Here is a 13,951-nt window from a genome sequence, read left to right on the forward strand (position 1 = left end):
GGTGTCGAGGCGTGTGGTGCGAGGTCATCACGGCAGGCTTCAGCCAAATCTCTCATCTCTTCACGTTTCGTTACAGACGCGTCTCCACCGCCGGGAACTCTAGAAAAATCCACTGCTTGTGATTTCACTGAATTCCAGTAGAAAAAAAAAGCACAAAAACCTCAGAATTGAGCATTTTTACCCCCAAAATAGATGTCAATAATCCTGGGTGGAATTGAGCAGACTTTATAAAGTGTGTGTGGTTTTGTTCTCTACTCACAGATTTCACCGACTGAGCTGCAGATTTGCACTCACAGACATTTTAAATGCCACTAATCATTTGTACTTCAAGCCAGTTTTGGTCTTGTGAGGATTGGACTCATTATAAACTAGTCTCAAACTCATCGATTGCTTTTATAGGATGCTGCCAGATCCTAATGGCTTACCTTAAAGTGCTCACTTAAAACAGTCTGATTTGGTTTATGGGTCGTATGTCTTTCTGGAGCTGAGCTAATGTTATAACGCCACATGTTGAAGGTAGAATTAACCCTTATGTCTGATTTAATACATCTCAAACTCCACGTGTGCCTCTTGTTTTGTCTTGTTTTCCGTGTCCGTGTTATAACACCATGTTTAACCTCTTTGTTACATTAAGGCTTTTGTGTAAAATGTCTTACAGTCCTTTACGAGTCTGATGTAGTGATGGTATTTTCCGTGTTACTGTGTTACCGAGTGCCTTTTGTGCAGTCACCGATCTCTCCATGAGCCAGAAAGCCGAAACCCGAACCTCTCGTCCGGATCGCACACTTTTCAGCATCTGTGGAAACTTCTCAGCATCTCTGTGGTGGAAATGTCTCCCGGTGATGCGGCACTTTTCTATAAGTAGCCCGTAATCGTGTCTAAAACGTTACCGTACGCTCCTGAGCGCATGCGACTCCTGTTATTTATTAATATCTGTTAACATCCACCTCATCTTCCTCTTCTGGGTTTAATGGTGATTTGTATTATTTTGTAAGATGGGTCTCGACCACTGGAGGTTTTATACCTGATACAGACGTGGATTAAAAAAGTGTTTAATATATGTTTTTTTTATTAATGGTAAATAAAATCTCATGCAACTTCATGTAAGGTTTCTGATTGTTTTGGAGGAAACCGGAGTACCCGGAGGAAACCCCCGAGGCACGGGGAGAACATGCAAACTCCACACACACAAGGCGGAGGTGGAATCGAACCCCCAACCCTGGAGGTGTGAGGCGAACGTGCTAACCACTAAGCCACCGTGACCCCTGTTTCATGTCGTTTTATGTTTAAAATTATAACCAGCAAATAAACGTTAACATAGTTATATGTGGGTTTATGGTCATTAACATTTAATGACTTAGCCTTTAGATAGTGTGAACAAAAGTATGTGCACCCCCGGCCATCACATCCGAGACCGGAGCACATGATCGTATAGAACATATTTGTACAATTTCCCTAAAAATGAGTTCCACAAAACTCAGTTCCAGCATGATGATGCCCCGGAGCTCCATGAAGACGTGACGTGGAGGTGAAGGTTAATTGGCAGAACTTAACACAAATATTAGCCGTATTTAATAAGCTGGAGCACTGAAATTAAAGTTTATAGTACTGAGAATGAAAAAAAAAGGTAAAGCAGTCAGCAACTAAAATATGTTTGATGTCAAATATACATTTTTAGGGTCAAACCATATCTATAAATAAGGAGTATATGACTTAAGCCGGGAGGCACGCACGTTTGCCTCACGCCTCCAGGGTTGGGGGTTCGATTCCCGCCTCCACCTTGTGTGTGTGGAGTTTGCATGTTCTCCCCGTGCCTCGGGGGTTTCCTCAGGGTACTTCGGTTTCCTCCCCCGGTCCAAAGACATGCATGGTAGGTTGATTGGCATCTCTGGAAAATTGTCCGTAGTGTGTGTGTGAATGAGAGAGTGTGTGTGTGAGTGAATGAGAGTGTGTGTGTGCCCTGTGATGGGTTGGCACTCCGTCCAGGGTGTATCCGGCCTCGATGCCCGATGACGCCCGAGATAGGCACAGGCTCCCCGTGACCCGAGAAGTTCGGATAAGCGGTAGAAGATGGATGAATGAATGAGTGAATGAATGAATGACTTAAGCCATGCTGTATGTAGAGAGGTGTTCTGTATGTAAACACAAGTATATGTACAGATACACAATTACACTCCTAGTATTCTTTTCGTTTTTGGCTTTTATCTCTAAATTACTCATAAATCGCGGTCATTTTTTATTAAAAAAAAAATACAAACGCATTCATACCCCTACAGATGGATCACTGATGTTGCCATGACGACCAGGCTCTCTTATTGCCGTAAATCGTCGATTACTGTCGTAATTCTACCACAGCACGACATGTGCGGTTTTCCATCTTTTTCCCCCCTTTACGGCTCCGTATGGCAGCGCTGTGATATATAATGGCAGTTTAACGTGTAATAAACACAATTACATCGCGATGTGGCTCAGAAACAACTGGGATTAAAGTGACGTGTCTTTTCTAAACAAGCAGAAAAACGGTGGGTGAAAAGGAAAGTGTTTAACTTGTTATCTAACTGTTAGCATGTCTGTTGTTAGCATTTATTATAACTTAAAATTAAGTTATAGTGTTTATTTGTATTATTTACACACGCGGTGGTGTTTATTTGTGTTATTTACACACGTTATAGTGTTTATTTGTGTTATTTACACACGCGGTGGTGTTTATTTGTGTTATTTACACACGTTATGGTGTTTATTTGTATTATTTACACACGTTACAGTGTTTATTTGTATTATTTACACACGTTACAGTGTTTATTTGTATTATTTACACACGTTACAGTGTTTATTTGTATTATTTACACACGTTACAGTGTTTATTTGTATTATTTACACACGTTATAGTGTTTATTTGTATTATTTACACGCGTTACAGTGTTTATTTGTGTTATTTACACGTGTTATAGTGTTTATTTGTATTATTTACACACGTTACAGTGTTTATTTGTGTTATTTACGCACGTTATAGTGTTTATTTGTGTTATTTACGCACGTTATAGTGTTTATTTGTGTTATTTACACGTTATAGTGTTTATTTGTATTATTTACGCACGTTATAGTGTTTATTTGCTTTATTTACGCACGTTATAGTGTTTATTTGCTTTATTTACAAACGTTATAGTGTTTATTTGCGTTATTTACGCACGTTATAGTGTTTATTTGCGTTATTTACGCACGTTATAGTGTTTATTTGCGTTATTTACGCACGTTGTAGTGTTTATTTGCGTTATTTACGCACCTTGTGGTGTTTATTTGCGTTATTTACACACGTTGTGGTGTTTATTTGCGTTATTTACACACGCTGTGGTGTTTATTTGCGTTATTTACACACGCTATGGTGTTTATTTGATGTGTCAAAAATCTTTTAGTTTGATAGTGTGTGTGCACTTCTGTAGGGATTAGATAGCAGGTAGTGAATCAGAACTGCTGAAGTCCATCAGGTGGGATTTTATTGGTGGGGTTATTGTGGGTTGTTTGTGTCTCTAACGTGTGAATGTGTGTGCAGAGCTTTAAGGATGTTCGTGCTGGTTGAGATGATCGATACCGTACGGATTCCTCCGTGGAATTTCCATCGGCAGCTGAACGATGCCATCGCAGAGGAGCTCAACAAGAAACTGGCTAACAAGGTTAGAGTAATGCGCAGGTCTGATCCTCAGCGCCGGTCTGATCCTCAGCGAAAAAAAATAGAATAACCTGTAAAGCAAAGGGCAAGATATAGAAAGTCTAAAACTATACATGACTATGGTTAATAAAGTGCAGATGATGTATTAGAGCGAACACATTCATATAAACCTGAAGTTCTGTCTGAGCTGCTGCTCTAGAAATCGACGTAATCCGCACCTTTCTGTCCAATCAGGACTGAGAACTCAGCGGCCGTTCTCTCCTGTAGCCGTAGAAGCATCGGGTGTTTTATTGTTTTCCTCAATGAAGCTGTTGCTTTGCTTGTGTTTGTAATGCTTGTGTACGTCTCCTCTTTATCCAGGTAGTGTATAACGTTGGCTTGTGCATCTGCCTGTATGACATCACTAAGCTGGAGGATTCTTACATATTTCCCGGGGACGGAGCCTCGCACACTAAAGGTACTCCATCTTCATCGCTCGGTTTGGTGAACGAACCTTTAACTCTTTCATCCAGGCCTCAGAGTTTGGATATGAGACAGAACTCGGGTCTGAAAGAGAAGACTGACACGAACTCGAGGAACTGTTAAAAACCGATAACACAGTTTAACACTGAAGGCTTTTATTTAAGTCATGAAAGAACTATATATGTTATTTTTGTGTCTCCCTCTGACAGTACACTTCAGGTATGTGGTGTTTCACCCGTTCCTGGATGAGGTTCTGGTCGGGAAGATCAAATACTGCAGTCAGGAAGGAGTTTATGGTGAGATTATCCAGAAAAAACACACCAAACACACACACACCTCTTTCTTCTCCTCTTTTTCTGCCTGGACAGTTTTGCACGCTGTAGATTAAGAGCACAGCTGAAGGCCAGCGAGTTTAGTTAGAACACAGCAGGTTGTTTTAATAGCTGAACAATTAATCAAGCTGAATAATGTGTGTGTGTCTGTCTGTGTGTGTGTGTGTGTGTGTGTGTGTGTGTGTGTGGGCGTGCGTGTGTGTGTGTGTGTGTGTGTGTGTGTGTGTGTGTGTGTGGGCGTGCGTGTGTGAGACAGTCAGCCTCGGATTCTTCGACGACATCCTAATCCCACCCGAGTCCTTACAGCAGCCTGCTAAGTTGTATCCTTCTTCATTCACGCATGTGTTGTGTATATAATGAATGACACTAACACAGTAACAGTGTGTGGTGCATTATGGGTAAATAATATCTAATCAGTGACAATGGTGTTGAAGTTAATAGCAGACAGCTATTAGCGTTTTGGTCCTTGACACCTGGGGTGTAGTGACGAAGCCGAGCAGGTTTGGGTGTGGGAATACGAGACGGACGAAGGAGCTCATGACCTCTACATGGACCAGGGAGAGGAGATCCGTTTCCGGGTCGTGGACGAGTTCTTCCTAGATACATCACCCACTGGGCCCACCAAAGAGCCTGAGGCTCCTGCGAAAACGGCCGGCACAGCACCTACAACCGATACGGACGAGGGGACGCAGAAAAAAGAGTCTCCGTACACGCTGATGGTGGGAGGAAACGCGCACACTCTCTCACACACACACACACACACACACACAGGGGTTCAGATCTCACTGATGCTGCACACTGTACTCTAATTTTTCAAACATTTTCTCTCTCTGTTTGCTCGCATCATACAGCCACGTTATTCGAGCTGCCTCGTTCTCTTCTATGTTCTCTTACACTCTGTGTGTAATCTCGCTGGGGGACTTGATCAACACATGATGTGCGCACCGTATCAGCATCCAGTTATCTATTAGCGAGCTCAGAAAGTTAAGAACCGCTTTTAGTCCCGAGCCGAGGTCAGCTGTAAACAATCTGAGACGGATAGAGAGCCTCTTCGCCATATCGATTTAAATCGCTGTTGCACGTCTGTCGCATTAGATCAGAAGATCAGAAGAAGATCAGATCAGAAGATCAGAAGAAAGAAGAAGATCAGAAGATCAAAAGAAAGGTCTCGAGGTCATTAGCCGCAAATCTCAGGATTATATTTTTGGTCTGATAGCTTTTTCCTTTCTACCAAAAAAAAACAACAACCAACGTTCTAGTTGAGTTAGTGATCCTGGATGTAGCTCAGAACACAGCGAATGTTTGTTTGTGTTTTCTCATGTACGAATCCTGCTCCTGCAGTTTTTCTGAGTGCACTGTAATTAACTTGTAATTAAATCTTCTTTACTTGTGCAGGCTTCCATCAGTGAGCCAGGACTGGGTCTGCTGTCATGGTGGAACAGCTAGATAAAGCTCAGCGTTCCTGTCTTTCTGGCTCCGCTAGACCGAACGTCCTAAACGACGGACGCTGCGTACAGTACACCAGCGCCACGGCGTCTCTCCGCGCTCCTCGACTCCGAATTCAGTTTGTATTGACGTTTGCAACCTGCATCGGATTTTTCCTGTTTTTATTTTATCACGTTCCTGCGTCTTTCTGCTCTGTCTCGGGCAAAAAACGCACAGCCTCCTTTTCAAAACAGTGCGTTAATGTCATTTTGTTTCAGTTATTTGGTATGTGTGCATCTTACTGCGTGGAAAAATAATATTTATTTTGTTTTGCTTTAATATAAACATGATCTGAGTTGCATGTTGATTATTTACTGTGTCAATGAGTCACTGATACAAAATAAAGCAAAAATTTATTTTCTTCTTAACGTTCCACCCTGAGCCTGCAATTTACTTTTGCACCGCAGTTAGGAACGGACGCTATAGTGCTGTAGTGTAATAGTTTAGACAAATAATAATCATTACGGTTCATTGTTCAACTGAGACGTTTGCTGCTTTAATTCTGTACTGGAGTAACATGGATAAAGTTTAGAGTTTAGTCCAGAGATCACTTTGAATGTCAGACGACTGCTCTGATATCCATCCGATGCTGTGTTTGTGCCTCAAATAATGTGTTTATTCTCGCACTAATTAGTAAACTGGCAATAATTAATAGGACACTCGAGTTCTACTCCCAACCATAACACACCAAATCTTGTAAACTTGGAATTACTAAAGCATACAAACACATTCTATACAATTGTCTGTTTTTATTTCTATCTGTGGGATAAAGAGTTTTGTAGAAGAACCACATATGGGTGTGATAATCAGGGTTTGTCTGTATGGTGTACATAAGAGCCGGATCAGATTCGCCGTGTGGAATCGACTCCCAAAGCCCAAGCGCATAAAATAAAAGAATCGAATCATTTTTGGAATCGAATCTATCAGTCTGTGTATGCGATTTGGGACGCAGCCCTTTGCCTCGCGCACCGTCACGGGAGCACACACACGCGTAAACACAGTCACACACAGTCACACACACACACACACACACACACACACACACACACACACACACACGCACGCACGCACGCACACGCGTAAACACACACACACAGAGTTGAGTTAATGTTACATAACGTAGTGTAAGAAGACCTGTGAGTCAAGCAGCTCGATTCACAGCTCAGTAAGCGGACACCTAAATAAAAGCGTAAGTACACTAATGTTATGTCAATACACTAATGTTATGTTAATTCGTTACAAATAAAATATATTTCTTTTCGATTTCCTTCGATATTTTCCCTTCTGTCGTGTCGAATAGATGAGACCGGAGAGCTTGAAGATGACTAAAAGCTCGAATTGGTGTAATTTTTCTTACGAATTCCGATAAATATCGCCGTTTCTTTCCCCATTCAGCGACCGAACATTCTGGAAAACAGCTGGTGATGCTAAGCTAAATAGCTGATGATGCTAAGCTAAACGCTGATGATGCTAAGCTAAACAGCTGATGATGCTAAGCTAAATAGCTGATGATGCTGTTAAACAGCTGTTGATGCTAAGCTAAACAGCTGATGATGCTAAGCTAAACAGCTGATGATGCTGTTAAACAGCTGATGATGCTAAGCTAAACAGCTGATGATGCTAAGCTATACAGCTGATGATGCTGTTAAACAGCTGATGATGCTAAGCTAAACAGCTGATGATGCTAAGCTAAACAGCTGATGATGCTGTTAAACAGCTGATGATGCTAAGCTAAACAGCTGATGATGCTAAGCTAAACAGCTGATGATGCTGTTAAACAGCTGATGATGCTAAGCTAAACAGCTGATGATGCTAAGCTATACAGCTGATGATGCTGTTAAACAGCTGATTATGCTAAGATAAACAGCTGATGATGCTAAGCTATACAACTGATGATGTTAAGCGCTAATTGTGCTAAGTTAAACAGCTAATGATGCTAAGCTAAACACCTGATGGTGCTGTTAAAAAGCTGATGATGCTAAATTAAATAGCTGATAATGCTAAGCTGTACAGCTGATGATGCTAAGTTTAGCGCTGATGATGCTAAGCTAAACAGCTGATGATGCTAAGCTAAACAGCTGATGATGCTAAGCTAAACAGCTGATGATGCTAAGCTAAACAGCTGATGATGCTAAGCTAAGCTCTGATGATGCTAAGCTAAACAGCTGATTCTGCTGTTAAACAGCTGATGATGCTAAGCTAAGCGCTGATGATGCTAAGCTAAGCGCTGATGATGCTAAGCTAAACACCCCTCAATTTTCTAGAGAGAAACTACAAACGTCACTATACAAGCAAAAAAATGAGATTTTTTTTTTATAATATTATATATGACTAAAAGTGCAGTAATTTGTTATGGTTGTTGCTCATGTTCATGTTAATTGTGTTGTGTTATTGAACATAATGAATGTCTGGAGAGGTGTGTGTGTGTGTGTGTGTAGACGTATACATACACACGCATATACGAGATGTATTAATAGGATTTACTACAGTAAGCCAGGTCGTGACTTTTTCTCTCTCACTGCATTGACGTCAGAACGCTGCCAGTATTTCACCAGCCGCTGTTAGCGACGTCAGACTCCTGTGTGCTGTAACCTCGGACAGGAGGTTTAGCAGCGTGTCGCTGCACTGACACTGAGTCAGATCCTGGGTGTGATTTACACAGTGAAGCGTTTTATATCTGCGGACGCTTTCATCCGGAGTGACCTGAAGATCCTGCGTCCTGAAACGTCTGGCTTCAGCTTGTCTCGTTCATGTGACTGAAACACATCATTGTTTCTTTGAATGTCTTTTTTCAGGACACACTACAACATTTTCGAAAAGCTTTCAAATGGTTTCTTACGAAAAAACAAACAAACATGGAAATGGCCTTGTTTTTCATTCCAACCTGCTTATTACCGCTTACGAGGCGTGTCGATGCAGCTCACGCTGTTAATCACCTCGTCTGCCCCGCGGCATGTTTTTGAGAGGCGGAAGAAGAACGAGAGCTCCAATAAAGGCTACTAGGTTGTTCGCTATTATTATACTAGTATTTGGAACGCAGCCCAGCGAACTGCTCTCTCAGGGTTTCCCTGCTCTTGCTCATCTGGCCCTTCCTTAGAGAAGCCCTGATTTTGAATAGATAAAGGACAGGAGATAAAGGACAGGAGATAAAGGACAGGAGATAAAGGACAGGAGATAAAGGACAGGAGATAAAGGACAGGAGAAAACCTTCAGGTCAGTCTTGTTTTTCGTTGCCACTCTGCTGAAAGCGCCGCTCGCCGTGTCCCCGGACACAATGGCCACTGTTGTGCGCTGTGCCATGTGTTCACGTGGGAGCGAGGCGGCCTGCATGTAAACACACCAGAGTACTGAGACACACACTGCGGCTTTGTTTCTGCCGCCAACAACAAAGTTTTTTTCCTCCGTGTCCCACACAAACACAAGCTGCCTGCATGGACTGAACAGGCTGTTCTACAACGAGGCTAACCTGAGGCTAACCAGGCTTCAGCTGCTCATCCATGTAGTGTGTGACTAATTTACCCTGCGTTCATGTTAAAAAGCATCAGACAAACATATGTTCAAATCTTCTGAATTGTCTATAAAGTGCCAATTCCAAACTATCGTCTCGAACAATTTATTTCTCTCTCTCTATCTCTCTCTCTCTCCCTCCACCCTTCCTTGTGTGTTTGTGTGTTGCAGGATTTCTGCCAGGATTTGTGTGTCTGTAACTTCCATCTCTCTATTCAGCTGATCTGCCATCATACACACCTGGCCAGCTGTGACTGATCCTCAGAGACTCCAGCATCACCCAGGTCTCACCAGCTCAGTGGTGAAAACACACACACACACACACACACATTTGGAGTTATGGCGGAACCGGAGCTGAACGACGCGTCGCTGCGCTCTCCGCGCTCTGGGTCTGGATCCATCTCCTTCCCCTTCATGAGGGAAGGCAGCCATGTGTGGGAGAAAGCAGGGGATCTGCCCAGCCCTCTGCCCACCAAGCGCACTCGCACTTACTCTGCGTAAGAAGCTGAATCACACACACACACACACACACACACACACACACACACACACACACACACACACACACAAAATCACTGACACCAGCTTAGTTCTCAAAAGAAATGGCAAATCCTAAAAATAATATAATATGCCAAAACATGTGCTTTATGTCCCCAGTAGTTTATTTAGTAATTAGAGGATTTTAGTTTTAAACATCAGGGGATTAAGAAGGAAGGGAAACATGAAACCTACGTTATTATCCAATAAAGAAATGGATTGAACACTAAGCAGCGTTAAAAACCGCTTCATGCTACCTGAAGGTTACCTGAAGGTTCTTTTATAAATTAATATCGAGTTATTGTCCCAAAGATCTTTTTAAAAACAGCTTTTGTTTCGATCACATCAGCTTAAAACAGTGCTACAAATGGGGCATGTCCTGTGTCCTGTAGGGCAAACAGGGGCAGATTGGGAGCGTGAAGACTTAACAAGGACAGGATCTGGGGCAGAAGTGATGACTTTTACGTGAATGAGAAGAGATTATTTACAGTAGTACATTTACGTTAGATACAGCGTGTGCGGTATTGTGATACTGTGTGTGTGTGTGTGTGCGTGTGTGTGTGTACAGTCTAAACAGACTTGCTGTAATTCTGTTTTCTTCTCTTCCGTCTCCAGCACGGTGCGGGCAAACTCCGGTCCTATGTATAAGGGTGTGTGTAAGAACTTCTCGAGGTCACAGGGTCATGGATACATCAAACCTGCTAATGGTGGAGAAGACATCTTCGTCCATATCTCAGAGTGAGTCGACGGCTCCGGTAATCGTCCACTGATCAACCAAAGTCACTTCTGACAGGAGATTAAGCCCTAAAACAAGAGAGTCAAACCAGACAAACATCTGAATCCACACAGAACAAAAAGATGCGCATTCAGAAACACAAACTAATGTAAGGACATAAAGGAGACCGTAATAAAGGGGACAAGATCCTCGTTAGACAGGAAGAGACCTGCTGAGGTCACACTAAGCACCGGTGCACGGAACTGCATGGAAATATAAATGTTGTTAGTTTATTAAATTCAGGTAAATAATGTATATTGAAGCAGTGAGTGTGATTGGTTATATTTCTTATGATGTTCTACCCGTCTCTCACGCTCACACACTCACACCGGTTCTGATCACTCGCTGCGCTCCAGTCGCCATGGTTTCACTCGTTGCTCCAGGCTAACGCGAAGCACTGCGTAACAATCGGGCTAATGTGCGTTGGGTAGCTAATTAAAACACAAGTCATGGTTTATTTTGGGTAAATTAACAGTTCAGGGGACACGGTGGCTTAGTGGTTAGCACGTTCGCCTCACACCTCCAGGGTTGGGGGTTCGATTCCCGCCACTGCCTTGTGTGTGTGGAGTTTGCATGTTCTCCCCGTACCTCGGGGGTTTCCTCCGGGTACTCTGGTTTCCTCCCCTGGTCTAAAGACATGCATGGTAGGTTGATTGGCATCTCTGGAAAATTGTCCGTAGTGTGTGAGTGTGTGAGTGAATGAGAGTGTGTGTGTGTGTGTGTGAATGAGAGTGTGTGTGTGTGCCCTGCGATGGGTTGGCACTCCGTCCAGGGTGTATCCTGCCTCGATGCCCGATGACGCCTGAGATAGGCACAGGCTCCTCGTGACCCGAGAAGTTCAGATAAGCGGTAGGAAATGAATGAATGAACAGTTCAAGCTTGTAATCGGGTTTCTAGTTTATAGCTCCGCCCACTTTGTGTCGTTAACGACGTCTCTGCCTCCTGTCGCTGAAGATTAGACGCTGTTTTTGTCGTAGCTTCCCTCAGAGCATTAACAAATTTTTTTTTCTCCCGTACAGCATCGAGGGCGAGTACGTTCCCGTGGAGGGTGACGAGATGACGTATAAAGTGTGTCCCATCCCACCCAAGAACCAGAAGGTGCAGGCCGTGGAGGTGATCATCACACATCTGAACCCTGGAACCAAGCACGAGACCTGGTCCGGCAAGATCATCAGCTCCTAGGCTCCACCTAGACCTGCTGGCTTTGGCCTGGACTGAATCGGGGAGGTCGTTCTTTTTTTTTTTTTTTTTTTTCCTTCTAAAGTAGGAACAACGCAGGTGAACACAGTGTGCAGAAGGACGGAGGTGAGGAAGGAGAAGGAATGTATAATCACGTAGTTGCGTTTCAGTAAAGTGCGACAGAAAAGTAAAAGAAAAAGAAACAAAGAGGGAGACGGAAATCAAAAAGGTAAGAATTACGATCCCGTAGTTTAAAAGCAGCAACAGGAAGCAGAGCGAGAGGAAGAGAGCAGAACAGATGGACACTGGAATATAAAAGCGATTCGGTTTCCTTCTGACAGACGCAAACGGAAAGGAGCAAACTGGGAAAAAGGGAAGCGAGAATACTGTGAAAGACAAAGTAATGACTCAGGACTTCCTGAAGTCATGCGATCGAATCCTTTCTCATAAGTGTTTTTTTTTTTTTGTTTAATCCTTGTTTATTTATTTATTTGTTTGTATTTTTTTTTTTTCGTCTGGGTGGGCGGAGCCGCCGCTCGGGAATCCGGTCGCAGACGACGCTGGAAACCGATAGTAATATTGCACTTAAAACTTGAAGCCCCAAACTTCTAGCGTACTGCCAAGCTGAGTCGAGCTCCAGAGTTCCAGCAGGAGCGATTCAGGGTAAACAGTCAGGATTTATCACAGAGCTCAGATCAGATCTCATCACACTTCTACTGCGATCAAAGTCCTGAAACGTCTCGTACTAACGTTAGAAAACTGTAGTCAATTCACCATTCGGTAGAACCTCGGCGGTGACAGTAGCTCTTCAGTCGATCACGTCTAATTAAATCTACTGCTGCACGTAGTCACGTCCTCCAACACGATTTCTATGCATCTTTTCTACGCCTCGTCGTTTTTGTATTTATTTCATTCGATCATGTTTTTATACTCGACCGACAACTCGGTTAGTTTAGATTCGATTTTTCACCTCCGGTCCGATCGCTGCGGCTGGTGTAGGTGTCATTTATGTGCGAGTTAACAGAAAAATAAGGGACAGGTTTTAGTTAGTCACGCTCCTGTGACACACTTCCTCATTTCGCCTCGATTTATCATTTTCGAAACTTCACCGAACGTGAATGATGGTGGCTTCCGATTGGTCAGAAAGTTTCGATTGGTTTCCTGTATCAGCAGCTCTGACGGTAGCGCGACTCCGACTAATAATAAATATTTTTAATAAAGTGTCTCGAAACAAAAACCCGGGGTTGTCGTTATGGTGACGTGTTTATTTACCGTTTAAGGAAGGGAGTCTCCAGTGCCAGCGCATCGTAGCAGGGTTTTTATTTTTCTCTCCACGGGAAATGTTCAGGACGGTAACATAACATTATTAACAGAAATCATTAACCAGTTTGTTGTGATGGTACACTGTTTTCTAGCTGCTATAATATGTGTATAAAAGGAACTAACCAACATTAAATGGAACTGTTAACTCATTAAAACGCATGATGTGTCCTTTCTTTTTAAACACCGGATCGTAATCGCTGCTGTTTCAGCACAACAAAAGCATGTTCAAGCTTCAGGAGCTTTCAGGACTGTTTTACCTGCTAGCAAAAAGCTAACCTGAGTTACAGCGATTGTTACTGACAACACTGAGCTCGTAATTTCTGTTAAAGTAGCTAAAGCTCTCTCTCTCTCTCTCTCTCTCTCTCTCTCTCTCTCTCTCTCTCTCTCTCTCTCTCTCTCTCTCTCTCTCTCTCTCTCTGTATCTCTCTCTCTGTATCTCTCTCTCTGTATCTCTGTATCTCTCTGTATCTCTCTCTCTCAATCTCTGTATCTCTCTCTCTCTCTTTCTCTCTCTGTGTATCTCTCTCAATCTCTGTATCTCTCTCTCTCTCTTTCTCTCTCTCTCTCTCTCTGTATCTCTCTGTATCTCTCTCTCTGTATCTCTGTATCTCTCTGTATCTCTCTCTCAATCTCTGTATCTCTCTCTCTCTTTCTCTCTCTCTCTCTGTGTATCTCTCTCAATCT

At 43.0% G+C, this 13,951-nt stretch overlaps 2 protein-coding genes across 3 annotated transcripts; both read left to right on the forward strand.

Moving 5' to 3' along the window:
- The first annotated feature begins 2,360 nt into the window (after positions 1-2,360).
- polr3h (polymerase (RNA) III (DNA directed) polypeptide H) lies at positions 2,361-6,314 on the forward strand. The gene is made up of 7 exons (XM_027162213.2): positions 2,361-2,522; positions 3,551-3,671; positions 4,028-4,124; positions 4,339-4,425; positions 4,718-4,781; positions 4,946-5,180; positions 5,857-6,314. Exons 2-7 carry the CDS (start codon positions 3,561-3,563, stop codon positions 5,905-5,907), a joined length of 645 nt encoding a protein of 214 aa, XP_027018014.1. The 5' UTR covers positions 2,361-2,522; positions 3,551-3,560; the 3' UTR covers positions 5,908-6,314.
- Positions 6,315-6,971: 657 nt separating this feature from the next.
- On the forward strand, positions 6,972-13,422 carry csdc2b (cold shock domain containing C2, RNA binding b). Of its 2 annotated transcripts, none has more exons than XM_027162215.2 (4): positions 6,972-7,135; positions 9,673-9,950; positions 10,606-10,728; positions 11,785-13,422. In XM_027162215.2, the coding sequence occupies exons 2-4, from the start codon at positions 9,793-9,795 to the stop codon at positions 11,945-11,947; spliced, it is 444 nt and encodes a 147-aa protein (XP_027018016.1). In that variant the 5' UTR covers positions 6,972-7,135; positions 9,673-9,792; the 3' UTR covers positions 11,948-13,422. The 2 variants fall into 2 exon arrangements, with proteins under 2 accessions (XP_027018016.1, XP_027018015.1); XM_027162214.2 differs by having other exon boundaries at positions 6,975-7,135; positions 9,625-9,950.
- Positions 13,423-13,951: the final 529 nt, after the last annotated feature.

Source organism: Tachysurus fulvidraco, chromosome 7 (genome assembly GCF_022655615.1).
Source record: "Tachysurus fulvidraco isolate hzauxx_2018 chromosome 7, HZAU_PFXX_2.0, whole genome shotgun sequence".
NCBI classification, from domain to species: domain Eukaryota; kingdom Metazoa; phylum Chordata; class Actinopteri; order Siluriformes; family Bagridae; genus Tachysurus; species Tachysurus fulvidraco.